General features: G+C 50.7%; 1 protein-coding gene across 1 annotated transcript in view; it reads left to right on the top strand.

The window, feature by feature from the left end:
* The first annotated feature begins 4,113 nt into the window (after positions 1 to 4,113).
* Rspo4 (R-spondin 4) overlaps positions 4,114 to 20,024 on the top strand; it is a 30,002-nt gene continuing 14,091 nt past the window's right edge. The window contains exon 1 of the mRNA XM_005414687.2: positions 4,114 to 4,359. Within this exon, the coding sequence (XP_005414744.1) occupies positions 4,281 to 4,359 (79 nt within the window). The 5' untranslated portion in view covers positions 4,114 to 4,280. The remainder of the gene's footprint in view (positions 4,360 to 20,024) is intronic.

The raw sequence follows: 20,024 nt of genomic DNA, 5'->3' as shown, positions 1-20,024 counted from the left end.
AGAACAGATGAGTAGTTGCTAGGAGTTAGGGTTAGAAAGGGAGAGGGAGAGTGGAGCCATAAAGGGCGCAATGTAGGTACTACACAGGAGTCCTGTGGTGGTGGCACTTTTAAGTAACTGGACTGTGGTAGAGTTTGTATCAAGCTACGTGAGATAACACTGCACCTCAGGAAACCATTCCATCCTCAGCAAACCTAGACAGTTGGTCATCCTAGCAAGCCCATCATGCATTTCTGGGAGGAGGAGTTTAGGGTTCATCTGTTAGAAATCCATGTCCTCTGGCTGCTTAGGAAGAAGAGCTTGTGCAGGGGCCACAGCAGATACAGAAGGAAGCTACTGGATCACCGGGACAAGAAATGAAGGTGGCCCAATGTGGCTGATGGACCATGTGTTTACCAAACTTTGGCTTATTGTATACAGTTTAGCACATAGCTAGACTACAATTCCCAGTTACTCTTGAAGGTAGGTGTGGCCATGTAAATCAGTTCTGGCCAATAGGATATGGGTGGACAAACTCCTACCTTCCATAAATCCTGCCCCTTCTCTTCTTCAACACCACTGATATAAAAAAAAATTGACTATATATACATACCTATGATAAAATTTATGATAAAGTTTAATTTATAAATTAGGCATAGTAACAGATTAATAATAACAGTCATAACAGTATTCTGTAATAAAAGTTATGTGAATGTGGTCTCTTCCTTTTTACTTAAAGGAAGTACTTCATGGCTTCTTTTTGGCATATTCAAATTGCCAGCATCACTATTCTTGCACTTTGGGGCTATAATTAAGTAAAACAAGGGTGACTTGAATATAATCACTGCAATACAGCAGCAGTGGATGTAATAACCCAGTCAGCTAAATGACTACAGGGCAGGTGATATGTACAGTGTGTGGATATGCTGGGAAAAGGGATGATTCACACTGAGGGCAGCATGAAGTGGGTAGTGTGAGATTTCATCACACTACTAAGAATGGTGCACAATTTAAAACTTATGAGTTGCTTGTTTCTGGAATTTTCCATTTAACATTTTCAGACTGCTGTCAACTGTGGTAGGCTGCAATCATGGAAAGTGAAATCATGGACAATGCAGAGCTACTCCCTCCAGGAGGGTAGAGTACCAGCTGGAGGAAACTGAGTCCAGCTCTCGTACAGAGGAGGATTTTCTCATGAGGAACATGTGCTGCGAGCACTCCTGTGAGTCTTGCCCCTCTGTCTTTGTCTATCCATGACAATGCCTACTGGTTCCTTACTCAATGGCAGTGGGCTGTGCAACTCCTGGGCACGCCATCAGCATCAGCAGCCTCAACGACTTCTCTGGGTACCTGTATTGGGGATGGGAGCTGGATGACAGGCTAACATGCCCACACAGCCCCCCATAGCTACAGAGGCCCCAAGATCCTCTGAGGGCTCCAAAGAGAAAGTGCCCTGAGGTCTGGGCCTTAGAATGCTAGAAATCAGATTTTGGAAAAAATGGAAGAAATTTCACAGAACACAAACTCCCATCAGTGCCACTGAACAAAAGGAAATACAGCCCATGAGAGCAGGAAGAGCCTGAGGAGACAAGTGAGTGCTCAGTCATTCATTCTTTTATTCATTCCACAGATATTTAGTAATTACTGTATGTGTCAGGCACCCAGGGATAAAACCGAAGATTGCGGCCCCATGGAACTCACAGGCCGGCCATTACAATGAGGCAAGCCACTTTGGAGGCTGATGCAGGCCCAGGTGGTAAGGAGAACAATTCTACAGGCATCTGGGGAAGGAATTTCCAGGGAGCGGGAACACCAAAGCCTTGGGGAAAACATGGAACCAAAGTCTAGGAAATAAGAGGAAGTCCAGAGCAGAGAGGGGAGCGGGGTAGGGGTGGGAAAGAGCTCAGAGGACAGGTGAGGGTTGTACCCTGCAGAGCTGTATTGCTGCAGAGTAGCCCTGGCCTCAGCAGGACTCATGATGCACAGGGCTCCCCCTGGTCTGGCTCACATGGAAGCTGCCCCCTCTGGATTTGGAGGCTTCAGCGCTAGGGGTGGTGGGTAGGACTTGATGTTCTGGAATCACCTCATTTCTCCAAGGACTTGTATTCCATGTCTAGGCAGGGAGATTCTTGTGCTGGAGAATTCATTCACTCACACAGTCATTCATTCATTCATTCTACAAAACATACTGAGCATGAGCTATGACCAAGTCTCTGGCTTGAAAATATTGACAGTTTAGAGAGAGGACAGAGACATCCGTAGTTATCACTCTATATGATCAGAGCTCTGACAAAGAGATTTGCCCAGAGCAAGTTCTGGGCCTGGCCTGGTAATCAGGAAAGGAGGAGGGCATGCTAGGGTTCTGGAGAAGGGGGACGGGGAACAGAGGAGTAGTTGCTAGGGGTTAGAGTTAGACAGGGAGAGGGAGAGTGGAGCCATAAAGGGCGCAATGTAGGTACTACACAGGAGTCCTGTGGTGGTGGCACTTTTAAGTAACTGGACTGTGGTAGAGTTTGTATCAAGCTACGTGAGATAACACTGCACCTCAGGAAACCATTCCATCCTCAGCAAACCTAGACAGTTGGTCATCCTAAAATAGACCACCACCTCATGGAGAAGCCACGACAGGAAACGCTCAAGAGTTCCAAGGAGCCCGTGAAATACTGCAAGGAGAGAAGTGTGAGGCAGGGGGATGCCTGGGATCTGGGATGTCAGAACTGGAGGGCCAGGTAGGGTATGGTAAAGCGTATGCGGGGATGCATAGACCCCCATCTTAGCTCTGTCTTAGCCTCAATGGGCTACCTAATTTAGGGCCCATAGTCCTGAAGCCTTGGTGGCCCCATCTGTGAAATGGGATGGATTGAAGTGTCATGGCTGTGACATTCCACCAAGATCCCTGTTGTCTGCCCCTTGCTGTGTCTCTTTGTCCCCTGAATCCCTCAAGTATCCCCACTGCACTGGGAGAGGTCCTGGAGGAGGCACCAGCAAACGTCTTCCTTCTCTTTTGGATCAGGCCACACATGTAGAAAGAAGGAAAGGACACCTGTTCAGCAAGACAGTGTCCAGGGTAAGCTCCTCCAGGCTTCCAAGGCTCCACTTTCCCTTGAGTCTCCAGGGGGAGGGAGGGACTCAATAGACTGCTGACCTTCTGTGCGGTTCTGAGCAAGCTGCTTGGTCTCTCTGAACTCTTTTCTCCTCCCGAAAAGTGTGGCTAATCAGATTAGAAACTCCGAGTCATTTTGAAGTTTATAATCAGTGAAAAGTGAATGCTAAGCACATAGGCCTCAAAACCCAGAGCTGCCATCATGAGTACTAGTTTTGGTGGGTAGATGAACAAGAGACAGAGTTGAGTTGGAGGATTGATTTGACTCTGAAAGGGTTAAAATGGAACCAGATGCTCCCAGTTTTGGTGATAAGTTTGGAGGAAACACAGTCCAGGTCCCCACTCCTGTCACAAGCGAATTTATGAAGTGCTGGACACTTTGAATCAAAGAGCAGGGGCTCCCGCCAGGCTGCAGCAGGAAGTGTCAGGGTCATTGGCCAGCATGGACTCAGGACCTTCTGGAAAGAAAGAGAAAGCACAGAGATACACGGCCGTGTGTGTGTGTGTGTGTGGGGGGGGGGCGGTCCTGCAGGAGAGATGGAGATGGAGCAAAGGGAACCTCGGAGGGAAGCGGGAGCAGGGGAACTGGGTGGAGACAGAGTGAGACCCTGACCTGGAAGAGAGAAGAAGGTGGCAGGTAATAAAGGCGCGGGCCACAAAGGATGGGCGGGGGAGGAGACAGTAAAGGCGCACACGAGGCAGACAGGACCGAAGAGTAGCCAGAAGCTGTCTTTAGGAGCCAGGGGAAAGCGGGGATGGGGCAGAGACAGAAAACCACAGGAGGGGCCGGGGTGCTGCGAAGAGGCTCTCCTAGTGCCCACTTGCTTGAACCCGCGTGCGCGCCCCTGTTCTGGGGCCGCGGACTCCGCACCTGGGTGCTGCAGGGCTGGACAGGCACAAGCCGGCCAAGGAGGACAGATGGAGCTGGGGACCCGGCCGGCAACCCCCTTCGGAGGCAACTCCCTTCAGAGCCAGCCCCGCGCGGGTTAACGCGCAGCCCCCGCGCCGACTCCGCCCCCAGGCCGTGCCCAGCGCCGCCCCTGCCCTCGCTCGACCTGGCCGAGGCCCGGGCTGACGGGGCTCCCGGCGGCCGCACCGACCCGCGCTCCGCGGATGCACCGGGCGCACCCGATCAGCCCCGAGCCGCCCTCGGGCGCTCGGGATCCCCGCAGGCCCTTGCTGGGACCACGCTGCCCAGATGCGGGCGCCACTGTGCCTGCTGCTGCTCGTCGCCCACACGGTGGACATGCTTGCCTTGCACCGAAGGAAGAAGCAAGGTACCGTGTGGGGCTCGCAACAGGGTGGCCGAGTGGGAGCTGTGGGCACAACTGGCCCTGGGTCTTGGGACATGGGCTTGTTTCTTTATGCCTGGCCCCTTGGCTTCTCCAGATAAACATAGAACCTACCTTACAGATGGGGAGACTGAGGCTCCAGGGCATCCAGTAAGACAGCCATGGGGCAAGCTGGACCAGGGAGGCTCTCCAAGTAGGGAAGCACTCCAGGGCTCTCTGATAGCCCCAGGTCTCCATAGAAACAGCAATGAGCACTTCTGTTCAGACACAGAAGTTTCAACAGCCAGCCTGGGATTAGGAGACAGAGTTGGTGGCTTAGGGACCATCCCAAACATTCATGCTGAGCCAGGAGGTGACATCAAGAGCCCTGATCTGGAGTCCAGATATCCCACTTCGAGCGGGTCACTGCCCCAACTCAGTGTTGATTCCTGGAAGGTGAGCTGGACCCCTCTCTGGTGAGCCCACCCAGAGACCTAAGTTCAAGTTCACTTATTCTTGGGAGAACCCGGAAGAAGTCTGACTGTTCCAAGAGCCTCGGTTTTTCCCCGGGACCTAGCAAGGTGAAGCAAGGTTCAGACTCATTATGTACCAGGGACCCTGCGCACGCTCCCTTCAGAGTCCTGTACCACTGTTCCTTACTATGACAGTCAGAAGATTCTCTGGCAGTGGCTTTGGGCTGCTGTGCAGGGTGAGATGCCAGAGCCTGTGTCCCTGAGGAAAGCATGCAGCCATGAGCCCCTTCCCAGGGGCTGCCTGTCTGAGAATCAGTGGCCAAAGGCTGGCCACGGTGCCCTGCACTTTCTCATCTCATCTCCACTACCTTCTCACCAGGGACCTATTTTATAAAGCAGGGGACCTGAGGCCTAGACAGGTAGATGGCTAAGTTATCCAACAGGTAGGTGGAAGATTTCTGTCTTTCTGGCTGTCATTTTGGTCTGAGCAAGGCTGAATGGGAAACAGGGAGAGAGAACAGCCTGACCTCTGGGGGCGTCTGGCCCTTTCCAGTGCAAAGCCCTAGCTGGACAGGCTCAGTCTGGGAAAACAGCAGGAGGCAGAGAGGGCTGGGAGGTTGGGTGGAGTGGGGCAGCAATATGGCCCTGGGACTGCAGCTCCATGGGCTGCGCTAAGGGAACAATGACAGAGGGCTCTAGGTGGCCCCAGGTGTCTTCAGGTCTTGGGGCCTCTGAGAGCACTCCTCTCTGAAGGGGCTTTGTTCCCCTGAACACGGTGTGCAGTGTTCAGAGCACTGGCTCTAGAGCTGGCCTCCCTGAGTTCAAATCCCCACTTCCTGAGTTACCAGCTAAGTGACCGTGGGGCAGTCACTTTGCTGCTCTTATCCCATCTAAGGTCTTTCAAAAAACCTCTAAGATATTTCTCAGTTCTGAAGCAGATTTAAAAAGTGTTCTCCTCATTGACTCATCTTTAAAATAGGAATAATAATCTTAAACCTCCAACTCATCTGGAAGACAATGGGTAAAGCTAAATGAGTCTGTATGTGTGGTAAATGTTTCTTGTCCGTTGTGTCATTGGTTACTTACAAGAGCCTACCAGAGGGAAGAGGGTCACAGGTTCAGAGATAGGAACCAACTTGTCTGAGACTGCACAGCAGGTGAGTAGCAAAGCAGGCTGGAATCCCAGTCTGTCTGGTACGATGCAGAGACATCTCCCAAGCTGTTTTGTTCTTCCCTCCTCAGAGCCTCAATTTCCCATATGGTGAGGAGCTAGGCTAGGTCTTCAAGATGCTTCTCAGTTCTAAAAAGAGAAGGTGGAGGAAAAGATATGAAAAGTGCCTGTCCTTATTCCCTGTCCTCCTTCCATTCCCCAGTTTGATGAGGAGCTCTTGGTATTCCCTCCTGGTATCTAATCTCCTCCTCAGGACATGGGCATCTTCAGAGAGAGGCTTATGGCTCTGTTGATTTGCCATGTGTGGTGGAAAGAGTCTTGCATTTCTGTCTCTCTCCTACACCAGTGGTACTGTGTGACCTTGGGTGAGTGGATCTCCTCCCTTCCCCTGCCCAATCTCAGTTTCCCCATTGGTACTGGAGGTGTGTGGAGGCTACACAAACCCTTCGTATAGCGTGTTCCACAAGGAAGTCCGTAGTCTTCTTAGCTGAATAGATTTGGCATGTGTCGGATTGAGCAGTGCATGCTTGCAGGGCTCACCAGAGCATGCGAAGTGATAGAGTGGAATACAACTCTCCTCAGACTTGTCGTGAATCAGAGGCTGTTTCTAGGAAGGCATCTGCTTGGAAACTCCTACACAAAATTCCCAAGGGTTCTACCAGCTTTGACCTTCTCATCTAACTTTGGCAGGAGCAGATGTGGCCTGCCCTTGAGGGGCGGCAGTGTGAAGGGAGACCCCAGCACCTTGTCTTTGGCTGAGTCTTTGGCCAGATCTGCAGGGTCAGGAGGAATCTGCCTGGGCTGAGCCCATGGGATGGGGCCTGGCTCTCATAGACTTGTGTTTCCCAGGGCTCCAGCGTCGCAGTGGTTTTATTTTATTTTATTTTTTTATTTGATGAAACCGAATTTTTTTTGTTTCTAAGGCAAGAATGAAAGAAAAGATTTGAGAAAGATTCTTGGATCTCAAGTGTCTCTTACAAAACAACATTTTGATTAATTAAGCATAAATGAATAAGAACCAGATGGGACATTTCTCCTCAGACATGCTGGGGTGTCCAGGCAGTGGGACCATGGGGTGAAGTGCAGAGCTCTGGCTTGCATTCCCTACTCCCGGATCTGGGCCTTCATCTGGGGAATGAGGCAAAGCTTCATTTATGAGACGTGACTCTGCCCTGCTGGGGAGGAGCACCAGCTTTAGGTTCTAGATGTGGAGAAGCAAGGGCGGAAAGAAGCACCCTGTAGCCCAGGTCCAAATTTAGAGCCCTCTCTTGGCCTGTGTATGTGGTTTCAGGCAGGTGTTGGCCTCTCTGACCCATAGTTTTCTGTCTGTGAAATGGGTGCCATTGTGCTACGTCTTTGGGCAGCTGGGAAGATTCACCTCAGTCTCCCAGAGAAGCTGCCAAGGCACACAGCAGGGCTCCATAAGGATCTGGCTGCTTCCTCTCTTGGGCCAGAGAGGGCTGTGCTGGGGCTGAGAGGAGGAGTTAGATCCCACCTCTGCCTCTAGCTTGCTGTGTGATCCCCAGCAAGCCTTGTCCCTTCTGAGCTTCTGTTTCTTTGTCATGAAGCATGAGTGGCAGCTCACAGTCCAGTGCACAGGTAACACTCGTATGTGAAGTGTGCCGTTGTGCTGGCAGCACTGTCCATGCACAGATAGGAGCTCACATCCAGCCAGCAGGTGCCTGAAGGCAGAGGAGGGGCTGATGAGGATCTGGATTTCTTGTCTGTAGGTTAGCAGTGTCCTTGAATGATTGCATCCAGGTAGAGCCAGGTCTTGACCAGTGATAGAGTAGAATGAGTGAGGCAGTGCTGAAGGGGACCACAGATTCCCATGGGGTGGAGTCATGCATAAGGGGGTTATCACTGTGCCCTTCTCTGTAAAATAGGGGCCAGCTAGGAAGTGGAAAACAGAGTGTTCAACACAGGGCATGTGACAAGTCAGTCACCTGAGTCCTGCTTGCTCTCCCTGTCCCTCTGTTCTGAAGTCAACCCAGACAAAAAGCGGATAGTGCTACCACTGTGGGAAATCTGCCTCCCTCTCCTGTGAGGGGAAGCCATCCAGCTCCTATGTGTGCCCAGTCTCTGGAGACCTTGGAGGCCACAGAGAGACGAGAGCTGGTTACATGGTGGGAACACTGCACATGGGATGTGAGTCCTCACTGTCGCTGCCTTGGGTCCCCCCCATTCCCAGACAGGGAACCCAGGCTCAGACAGGGGCAGTGACCTGCCCAGGAACTCACAGTAGCTAAGGTAGGATGAGGTGTAGAGCTCTGGAGGCTCCATAACCTGTTCCTAGAACTAGGAATGAATCCTGCTCGGGAGTTGGGGTCACAGCCTGGACCCAAGGTGGAGGTTATCTGAGAAAAGCCCATTACGGGGCAGGGTCAGAATTTTGTCTGGCAGACATGGCAGCAGGGTGGGTCCCATGGGGAGAGGGGGTACCTGGCCGGTTGGGAGGGGCCAAGGGATCGTGCGGCCAGAGGAAGTAGACGTCCTGCTGCAGACAGCTGGAATCGCGTCATGGTGGCCTTGGGTGCCATTTACCTGCTGCCACCATCATGAAGAAATATTGCTTGTGCCTCTGCTCTGGGCCAGGCCCTGGGCCAGGTGTTGAGAAAAGGACAGGCGGTATGGGGGCCGTGTTGCTACTTCCCTCAATGAGAAGGTCAGAACTAGGACCCACCACCCTTCAGCACAGCCTCGAGGAACTTGACGAGGGGCACTGCCGGCTGAAGTGTCTCATGGGTAAAGTCTGTTCATCCATCCATCCATCAGTGGGAACACTGAAATTCACATTAATACAAGCTGAGATTTTCAACCCATCAGCTGGTGAGGGGATTGTATTTACTAAGTTGCAGCCAGCATTTTGGAATGGAATGGTGTGGAGTAGAGTGGAATGGAATAGGATGGAATGGAATTAGAATAGTATAGCATAGCGTGGCATAGCATTAGAAACAGAAATAGAAATAGAGGAGGATGAAATAGGAATAGGAAGGAGTGTTTTGCACTGAGCTACCTCCCTAGCCTCTTTTTTGAATCAGGGTCTCACTAAATCAGTAAGTGGTTCAGGCTGGGCTCAAACTTGCAATCTGCCTGCTTCAGCCTTCCAGAGTGCTAGGATTACAGATGTGTGCCACCACACACTGGTAGCAAAGTGTTTATTTATTTATTTTTGTAAAAGGTCAAAGAGTAAAGATTTCAGGCTTTGTGGGCCACATAGGATCTGTGGCATGTCCTGCTGTTCTTAGAGGCCTGCAAAAATAGTCACAGGCTAAGGTTTGCAGCCTCTGTTTCAGAAGACGTCAGAGTGCACTGCAAGTGTGAAGAATGACTACTATTTTGAGACACGTATTTCAGTTTGATGTACATGTGACTGTGTATGAATGAGTGAGTGTGCATGCAAATATGTGTGAGGATGTATGTGCACACTATGTGGATGTTTGTGAGTGAGCATGTGCATATGGGTGTGGACGCGTGTGTGCTGTTCGTGCACTGCTACAGAAATGTATTTCTCACGAATGTCTTCAAGTATGGCTGCCGCTCCCTCAGCTGTGCCTATGTCCTACACTCAGCTCAGGTCCTTATGAGTGTAAGATGCAGGTCCCCATAAAAGTGGAAGGGTCCCCATGTTCCAGACAAGAGGACTGAGGCCCAGTGGGTCACACAGTGCTAGGCAGGGAGTGGGGAGGTGAGTTCAGGGGGTTTTGCCCTAGAGCACCAGGTGCCACAGGAAGCTGCCTCGGGGAGCAGCCAGACATGTTCAGAAGCCCAGCTTCGACATCCCGACTCTGGTGCCCACGTCCTTCGCAAAGGCATGAGTTTTAGCTCCTAGAAGGTGGGCTGCTCCATCAGGGCTTCACGTCATCCTGCATGAGATACCCTGAGCAGCCCATGTGTGCCGGACATCACGTGCCCCGCTGATCTTGATCTTCACCCAAGTCCCCTCTGGCGGCCGTGGCTGCCCTCCGTGGCCTACAGGAGAGGAAGGCTGATTCAGAGGAAACATTAGTTGAAGTACACGAACTTGCCATCTTTTTAGGTCAAAAACAGCCAAATATTAGCAATTTCATGTTTCAGTCTAATAATTTAATGGGATGAGTTTGGCAAAATCAGAATTTAAGTCCAGACATTTGACTCCAAAGCCTGGAGCCAGAGCCACAATGTCACATCAGGTTTCCTCCTAGTTCATTCACATTATGCCCCGAGGTGGCCTTATCCTATTCTTCTCCCTATTTTCCACAGAAGAGGCCTTCTGTGCTCAATGAGGAGACTCAGCTTGCCCAGAACACAGTCAGGGTGGGGAGAGAGTGGGATGTACCCCCGGGTCTTCCTCGGCCCTGAGTAAGTTAGCCTGTCCAGGACACACAAGTCCCCCGGCCCTCTCGGGGAGCCAGACTGCCCTGTCCCTCTTGGGGAGCCAGGGCATATTCTCGCTCCTGGTTCTGGATAGCTGAGTCTGGTCCTCCTGGGCACTGCTGCCCCCTGCCAGCTGCCACCTTGCCCTGCGATGGTTAAAGTCACATGATTCATGGGTCCCTCTCTGTGGCCCAGGGTGGGGGTGCTGATGCCCATTACAGCTCACTGACTCTCCATCACTACGTCAAAAGAAAGGCATTCCCACACTTGCCTGGAACCTGGACCACATGAGGACACCATACCATTTCTCCAGAATCCTCCACTTTCCCCACAGCCCTGCAGCAAAGTGGTGGTGTCTGATGCCAGGCAGGGAGGGTGGGATCTGGGTTGTGACAGGCCTGGGCTCAACTCCCAGGTCTGCTACTTCTATACTTGGGTGACAGTATTTCAGTCCTGGATGTCAAGGTTGTTTATCAGGATAAAAAGACCAGTGATACCACCTGCATCACACAGATGTCCTAAAGGTCAAAAGGACTATATGTGTAAACCCACCTAGGAGGCACTAGGTGCTCAATTAATAATAATGCTCCTTCGTCATAGGAGATTAGCTTCTTTAGTATACAGAACACTCAAGTCTGATGTCTCACATGGCCCAACTCTGTGAGTGTCCTCAACTGACCTGACTTGTCAAAGAAGGTTCTTCTGAGGAGCGCAGATTCTGAGCATAGAGTGTCCTATGTGGTGTGAAACTGGCACAGAGATCCACCCTCTCTGAGCCTCTCTTCACTCCTTTATGAAAGTGAGTCTCAAAGGATTGCAGTGAGAATGATGATGATGTGTGTGTACAGTATTTGGTTTGGGCTCCTTGCAAATGTGACAGCTGTTTGAGGGTAGAGCCGTGTGGGGCTTGACGTCCTGCCTGCCGTGGCAGCAGGCTGCAAACACCCAGGCGGATGGACATGTTTGGGACATGTTTGATGTTTGGGATACACTTTACCATCCTCCTTGCCCCTCCCTAGGCTTTGAAGCAAGTCCACAGCACAGGTCAACATCAGTCTGGCCAGACCCGCTCTTATGTGTGGATCTGATTTGACTTTTCTGTCTTTATTTTTTAAATAGTTACAAGTGGTTGATTTTTCATATTTTACTCTTAAACATCTATTTCACTTATTTTTAAGTTTCAAATTCTTACTTTACTTAAACATATTAATGTTATTTTTAAAGTTTTAATTTTTATTAATTTAAATGCAACTAATATAATTTACAAATATATTTTAATTTTAATTTTTGTTTTTCTTTAATTTTTATTTAATTATTTAATTTGTTTTTAAATACTATTTTATTTTAGAATTGTTTGTTAATTATTTTTATTTAGTTTGTAACTTATTTTTACATGGCTTTTTTTTTTTTTTTTACTGGGAATCGAACTCAAGACCTTGCGCTTGCCAGGCAGGCACTTGTGCCACTGAGCTATATCCCCGGTCCCTTTTACATGGTTTTTAAAATTTAACTTTATTTTTACTTTGCTCACTTTTTATTGAATTTCCTGAATTTTCTTTGTCACTTTATAGGGCTTCTTTCCATTACCTACATATCCATCCAGGGGTTTTGGCATGGAAAGTATTCTTTTTTTTTTTTTAATTTTACAGAGTGTAATAAATGAGAAACAAACAAACAAACAACAACAAAAAAAATAGAACAGTAGCAGCATACCAGTATCACAAACATAAACAAGTCAAAGCAAGAACATTCAAAGTGATACAGGGTCTCAAGACAAAATAATAGGAATCAACAGTGGTTGTTACATTACATATCGCTATCCTCAACTACACTGCTCAGAGTACCAGATGAAAGAATGAAAGACTGCTCAAACCATTAAAGAGAATAAGAAAACAATTATTTGATAAAACATTAGAGGTAATACAGAGTTTCACTAGACAAGATGGTAGAAGTTCATCATTGTAATTCCAGTGCATATTGTTACCTTCAAATCAGTTGCTCAGACCACCAGACACAAGCATGCACAATCAATCAGAACATAAAAAAAATGTAAGCATTAACTGTTCATTGCAATACACCATCAGGTGTCAGCAATACAGTTATCAAAGCTATTCATATATATATTTATATTTTGCCTTCCTTCTTTCTTTTTTATTCTGAAAGTTTTTTCTTCAGACTGACATCACCCTAGTAGCTTTGTGTGTCCTTTGGAGAATAGAAGTCACACATGACACTGTTGATGCACCAAACCCATTGGCTTTACTTGGGGGAGAAGAGATGGCTCTCTCTTATGGTCTGAGTTTTGATCGTGTCAAAAAGCTGTCTCCAAGGGCAGACAAGACAGGAGGTCACAGAAATCATATGTGGCAGGAGGAAGAGAGGAGACACCTGAGACCCACGGCAGTCACATTAGTTGGGGACTTGGGACATTTGTGTGTGGGTTCCACACCCAGGGCAGCAGTCCCCGACCTTCCACATGCTCTACTTTGCACACGAAGGTCCTCAGTGCATGTTGTGACAGGGCTGTGGGTGCAGGAGAGTGAGATGATCCGCAGCTTCAGTGGTTCAGCCAGGCGGCCTCTGCCGAGGGGAGCAGGAACCTGAGCCCAGGCTGGAGGCGCCCTGGACCCTTGGGAGGACTTTGCTCAAGCCAAGGTCCCCTGTGTCAGCAGGGAGCCCCTGTTCTAAAACTCTCTGCCCTGGGGCCTCCACCTCCACCAGAGACTGAGCCTGAAGGACTGGCTCTGGTGACAACGTTGGTCAGCAGACTGTGCTGACAGCAGGAAGGAGGGAGGCAGAGGTGGCATCTACATTGGGCCTCCGTGAAGGACTGGGGAAAATCCTTCACAGGAAAGGCAGCCTTTGCAGGAGGGAGAATTCAGGTCTCTCTTACAAGAACTTTTTTATGTGTGTGGACTGGGGGTTGAACCGAGGGCTACACTGTGTCGCATCCCCAATCCTTTTATAGTTTTCTTTTTTTTGACACTGTCTCACTGAGTTGCTAAATTAGCCAGATTGGGATGGAACTTTCAATCCTCCTGCCTCAGCTTCCCAGAGTGTTGAGATTACAAGTGTGCACCACCGCATCCAGCTTTTGTAAGGAGGACAAAATGATGATGATGTGTGTGTACGGTATTTGGTTTGGGCTTCTTGCTCCCCTCGGCAGAGGCCACCTGGCTGAACCACTGAAGCTGTGGATCATCTCACTCTCCTGCACCCACAGCCCTGTCACAGAACACACACTGAAGACCTTCATGTGCAAAGCAGAGCGTGTGGAAGGTCTGGGGACTGCTGCTCTGGGTGTAGAACCCACACACAAATGTCCCGAGTCCCCAGCTAACGTGACTGCTGTGGGTCTCAGTTGTCTCCTCTCTTCCTCCTGCCACATATGATTTCTGTGACCTTTGTCTTGTCTGCCCTTGGAGACAGTTTGGGGACCATCCCTGGTGGTCCTTGGGCCTTAAGCCAGTTATAGCTTTAAATGGAAGATCTCAGCTTTTAACAGCTCCCAGGCAGGAGTTACAAGGGAGAGGCCACAGGCCACCAGGCAGCCTTGGCCCCAACAGTAGGAGCTGAGATCCTGGTCACATCCTACATAGCTCTTTGCTGTGCATGTTTGGGTCAATGCCTTCACTTCTTTGAGCTTCAGTTTTCTCATCCATGAAAATGGAGTACGTGTTGCCCCAGCCTTGTAGATCTGTGTTGGGTTTTAAACAACTTAATACAATACTACAGGTCCTCATTTCCTGGTGCTGGGCAGTTTGTCTGGGGGATCTGAGTTGGCAAATGGCACTGACTCACAACCTAGTCTCAACTTGAAAGTGACTTAGGGAGCCACCTAAACAGGGCCTCGGTGTCACACCAGTTTGGGGCAGCTTAAAAACTGCCACCAGAGGGAACCAGCACACTGCCTGAGAGGTGTGTGAAGATCATAGGCAGGAACAGGTCAAGGGGGCAAGACTCCAACTCACAGCAGGGGGAGGGAGCAGTGGCTGGGCCTGGGTGGGGAAGGCCATGGGCAGATGTCTGTGGGAGTCTAGGGTGAGGTCCCTTTAAAGTTAGGACGAGTAACAGAGCTGCCTCTCACCTGCTCCGTGCTGCATGGCACCTGGGCCATTTGCCTGTTAATTCTCATGATACCGATGACCAAACTCAACAGTGCTCCCGCCCCTGCTCTCACAGCCACAAGCCTGACCCTCGGTGACCATGGCCCTCTGAGGACAAAGCTGACACTCATTTTCCTGTGACCTCCGAAACTCCCAGTGTTGGGAAACTCAGGCCCATCACCGGCCACACAAGAAAAGGGGCTGGGTCCACATGTTCCTGTGCTTCCATCTGTGCCCTCCGGGCGTGGGATGCCCGGAAACTCCTGATCCTTTGAGTGGAAATCTGTAATTTGATTCCTTTCAGTGCTCGTTGGGCTGCGACAGGAGACTGGCCAACAGGTGGCAGTGCACCTCATTCTCAGCAGACAGGGCAGGTAACAAGTGTTGTCAATCAGTGAATGATGTGTCCCTTCCGCTGTCCCTCGGGTCCCTTCCACACACTGCGCACTCCTGGTGAGAGAGTTGGAGATGTACGCTGCCCTGCCCTAGAGCTGGTCGGACAATTCTCTTTAACTGTGCTTCAGACTGGTTTAGATGGGCTGGGGAGGCAGAGTAGAAGGGATAGAAGACAGCAAAGGTAGCTGAGCCCCTGCCCATAACCAGGATGGGTATCTGGCTCCAGTTTTAGTCTCATGAGGTAGCTCTTTTTAGAACATGGTTTGGTGGAATGGGAGGACTTGTTTCCATCCTTAGGCATATATCTTGGAGTAGTAAAATAAGTCCTGTTGATTCATTCATTCAGCAAACATTTGCAGGGGACACCCAGTATATAGTAGGTGCTTTACAGGTCCTGCAGGGTCATTAGTGAACCAGACAAAACTCCAGGGAAGTTGACATCTCCGTGTGTCTTTCTAAATGTTCCTGCAGAGCTGTGATTTGCCTCTTAATTTTAATACATCAAAAGCAAGTGAGAGGTTTTTGCTTCTTATTTTACCCTTATTATACTTGCAGTCCTGAAAAAAGCCTGGTGCATAGTAGACACTCATGAAATATTAGTGAGAGAGAGAGAGGGATGAATGGATGGATCAACACCGGGCACTTAGAAATAATGAGTTCAGCCATTCACTTGACAAATGGAGAAAGTGAGGCTCAGGAAGTACTGACTGAGGACACACAGAACTGGATAAGAGTCTGCATCTAGGGACCTCTCTCTGGTACTAGGGTTTGAGGGCGGAGACCCTGTGTGGACAGGAAGAGCCAGAATAGGAGCCTCGAGATGCTCCTTCTGTGCCTGGGATGGCAGGAGGTTCATCTGCATCCCCAACTCTCTGGCACCATGGGAACCTTTGTGTCAGGGTGCTGGATGGGAGCGTCTGGCATGGCTCTGAGAGCTGCTCTGGCCAGCTACATCTATCTGGCACCTTTCAGGTGCTCATACCCCAGGTGTTCAGGCTTCCTCAGTGCTGGGGGCTAGTCTATTCCAAAGCTTTTCATTTCATGAAGGATGGTGCTTAGGTCTGCACTATTCAGGGATCTGGGTTCTCTCCAGAACTTAATATATTAATAATAACTGCCAGTTGCTGAGCCTGGCTTGCTTGGCACCCCTGCTTGCCACATGGAACTGTGTGAGCCTGGGCAACTTACTTTCCTTCTCTGTGCCTCAGCTTCCTTGTTGGTCAGAGGAGTTAATGTCAGCCACCTCCGTGGTTTCTGTGACAGAGTGATTCATCTGTGAGCTCCACAGATGCTCACAGCTGTCCCATTGTAGTGCACCTGCCACCCGCCTGACTGTTCTGGGACCTGCCACACCCAGCAGTGCTCTGAATATAACAACAATGTTTGAGGATGTTATCAGTCCTAGTTTGCAGAAAGGGAAAATGAGGGTCAGAGAGGTTAGGCTGGATGTGAGCCCAGACTGCCACCTCCAGAGCTAGTGATCCTGACTGCTCCAAATCCTGCACCTCTTCTCCTCCTGCCATCAGCACTGGGCATTTTGGAGGATACCCCAGGCCCTGTGAAGCAAATAGGCCAAGGGGTCCAGGCACAAGCTTGGCCTCAGTCGCAGCTGCTCAGCTCTTTGCTGCTTTATTAATTGAGCTCCTGCCCCACATTACCTTTCACATTATTCTCAGCCACACAGCTCTAAAGCCCCCTATCAAGGCCAAGCCTTTGTTTTTCAGATGAGGAAACTGAGGCATGGGGGGACAGGTTTCTACCAGAGGTCATGCATAAGGCTGAGCAGGGGCAGGAATTGGGTTCTAACTTCTGGTGCTGAGCTCTGCTCACAGCAGCAAAGTAGGACTGTAATGGGACAGGGCTGGCATGCTGGGCCCTTTCTTGGAAGCTTAGTGTTAGGAATCATGGGCTGTCAGCTTCCTGTAGACAGTTCTTCCACCGGTCTTGGGGTCCTGGAGTTCTTTTCCTCCCCAGCCCTCTCAGGGCCTCCGAGGTTTGGACCACGGGCTTCACCTTCCCTCCCTTGTTTTGAGTTTTATACCAGCCTAGGTTACAAAGTTAGTTCAAGGCCAGCCTGAACTGCATAGAGAGACCCTGTCTCAAAAAGACAAAACAAACAAACAAAAGCCACTAGGACACTTGAATCCTTTAGCGATGGTTGCATCTGTCACTGCACACCTTCCTTTGTCTTGGGGCACACATGGGTCCAACCAGCCTTCCCTGTCAGCAGGACTGTCTCCAGCTCAGGCCACTGGGGACATGCCCCTTTTATGAGTGGTGCATGGAGTTGGGTGGCCTCTTTCAGATAGCACCCTACTGTCCCTCCCCACCCACCATCATCAAGTTGCAAGATGAAGCCTGGGGCAGTGTAGATAGAGCTGGGGGCCACTGGCCATGGGTTCTAGTCAAGTTCCACCACTCAAACTTGGTCTTGAGCTTGGCTTCCTCAGCCCTGAAGCAATAGTAACAAAGATTCCCTGTCCTTGCTTCTCACATGGGTTCTGAGGTCCTGTCAGCCTCTCCAGATCTTGCTAGAAAGACTCTTGGCCCCCTCAGACCTTTCCCATCAACATCTACCTTTAAACCCAAGGTCCCTGGGCCCTTTGTGTGCAAATTACAGTTTGGGAGGCCCTGAGGATCTCCCTAATTGTTTCTGAATATCTCATGAGTCTGCACATGTGGGGTTCTCCTGCTACTCCATACACCGAGGCTTGGGGAGGTAGAGGAGGGCCTGCTGAGCCACTGCGGGACAGACCTGCTGGGATCCTTTCTAGAACTTGGCTTACATGGGGGCAGGGTGAGTGTAGAGGTATAATCAGGGTGCAGATCCACATCTGTCCATCTCCTGGCCAACAGTGAACCTTAGAGTAACACTCCATCAGGATTACCCAAGGCTGCTATGCAAAGCAAAAGGGAGCTACAACCTCTTGAGACAAGCTGTTGGTCCAGCCTTAGTGGCATTTTATCCCTTGATTAAATCCAACTTTCCTGATGTGCCGAGGGTCTAATCAGCAATGGAGGGATGGATGGTAATGCAGAAGGGCAGGCTGCAAGGCTCGTGTGGCCAGTTTTCTGCTTTGGGTAAGGTCTTGGTTAAGGTCGAGTGGACAGTAGAGGAGGCAGTGGCCTCAGCACGGCAAGGGGAGGTGCTCAGCCAGGCCTCAGGGGATATTGTGTCCTGTGTGGGGGACGAAGGGTACCCAGGAGGCACTGGCAGGAGGCTGTGTGGCCTTGAGGTCACTCCTTCAGGTTCTTCTGAACTCAGGCCTCTTAGGTCCCCACCCCAGTACTGAGAGGGAGACAGGAGGCTGGACAGTCCTGGGAGCCTCCAAGCAGCAGCCACCCCCAGGGCCACCCCTTGCTGGGGATGGTGCAATCCGCCCCCAAGGCAGGAATGTGTAGGACTGCTCTATGCCAGCCCCCAGTGGTGGCAACTGCCTCCCAGATGTGATGATCTTAGTAGGCAAGCGAGTGACCAGATGTTGTTTATTTGCCTTGGTCATCAGTGACATGCATCCGCACTGCCAGTGGGGATTGCAGGATGTGCTTCCGAGGGGTCTGTGTGATGCCCTCTGTTGGGGCTCTGTTTCCCTCCTGGGGACAGAGCAGGGACCAGCTCAGGGCCTGGCCCCACTCAGGCTCACTGCCATGGGAATGGACAGTGATCTCTTCCTGTTCCCCATCCTTCTCACTCCCTGGGAGTCCTCAGGCCAGCTGTGTGAAATCCTCAGGCCACCATGACAGTGATGTTCTCATGCGAGCACACTTTCCTGGGCAACCCCAAAGATGAAGAAACCCAACCCCCAAAGCTGGGCATCAAATAAACAGCTCTGCCCTGAATGTCAAAGGATCCCAGGGTTCCAGGCACCAATGGAGGCCAAGCAGGTGGTGAGAGTGAGAGTGACGGTGAGGTCACCGAGACCCCGTAAATGTCATCTCCTGCTCACAACCTACCTGTGAGGGTGGCCAGTAGGATTTCTGTTTCACAGATGGGGAAATGGAGGTCCAGAGAGGTCAGGGCGCTGGTTACAGGTCATGTAGGCAAGGGAAAGGGGCAGAGCTTGGATCTGAACCCAGGCAGGCTGGCTTTTCAGTGTACCCAGACTAGTGTCTCTCAAAGTGTGGGCCCAGGAGCAGGAACAGGAGCATCTCCTGGGGACCCATTAGCAATGCAGACTCCTGCCCACCCCAGACTCCTGAGTCAGCCGCACTGGGGGAGGCCAGTGATCTGCTGCACAAGCACTCCAGGTGACTCTGGTGCACACCCAAGGCTGAGAGCCCCTGCTGTGCTCTGCACAGTGACACACACCTTAGTCCCAGCTGCTCAGGAGGCTGAGGCAGGAGGGCTGCTTGAGCACATGAGTTTGAGGCCAGGCTGGGCAACTTAATGAGACTGTTTCCTTTTAAACAAAAATGGAAAAGAACCCCTTTGCTAGATTGTTCGGTACCATGAGTGAAGTGGGTGAGGGCTGGGCCCAAGCAGGGGAACAGACAGCAGCTGACCTTTGCCCCAGTTTCGGGGGCAGGAACAGGGAGTGGGAGGGTCTGTGACAAACTGGACAGCACCGCTCCCATTCTGTAACTGCAGCCACTTACTGCCCCGCGAGGAGGCAGCTGAGCGTTGGGGCACATTCTGGCTTTCTCCAGAGAAGTCTTATTCCAGCTTTGCCGTGGGAAATCTCTTGATTTGATAATGCTGGCCGTCTGTCCAAGGCAGTCTTTGAAAAAAAGAAAAAGCTGTGAGACTGGAGTTCTTGGCCTCGGTACTGAGGACCTTTCTGTGACAGGCTCACTGGGCTGCCTAAGAGGTGGCCTTTTCTGGGAGAATTGTAATTCTCAGGGTCCCAGAGGGCGCCCTGAACCTTCAGACCTCAAGGAAAGCTCTGCAGCGTGACTGTGGGCAGGAAGTGCGATTAGCAGAAGGGACCTTACATCCACTGCAAAACCTGAAATGGAGGCCTTGCAACTGAAGAGGTCACTTGCAAACCTTGAGGCGCTGACTTCTGTTCGAACAGGGACATGGGACCGTCCCAGGAGGAGAGTGACCGAGGCTGGACATTTCTCTGAAGAGCACAGGTCACTCCTTGTCCCCAGCAGAAAGAATAAACCTGCTCTCCCCTGACCGACACCGCCTGCTAGTGTCTCCGCCAGGGCTGTTCACGTTGCAGC

The sequence above is a fragment of the Chinchilla lanigera genome, unplaced genomic scaffold (assembly GCF_000276665.1).
Source record: "Chinchilla lanigera isolate Chin_1 unplaced genomic scaffold, ChiLan1.0 scaffold00195, whole genome shotgun sequence".
NCBI lineage: Eukaryota > Metazoa > Chordata > Mammalia > Rodentia > Chinchillidae > Chinchilla > Chinchilla lanigera.
Note: the sequence above shows the minus strand (reverse complement) of the source record. Positions and strands in the feature narration are given on the sequence as shown.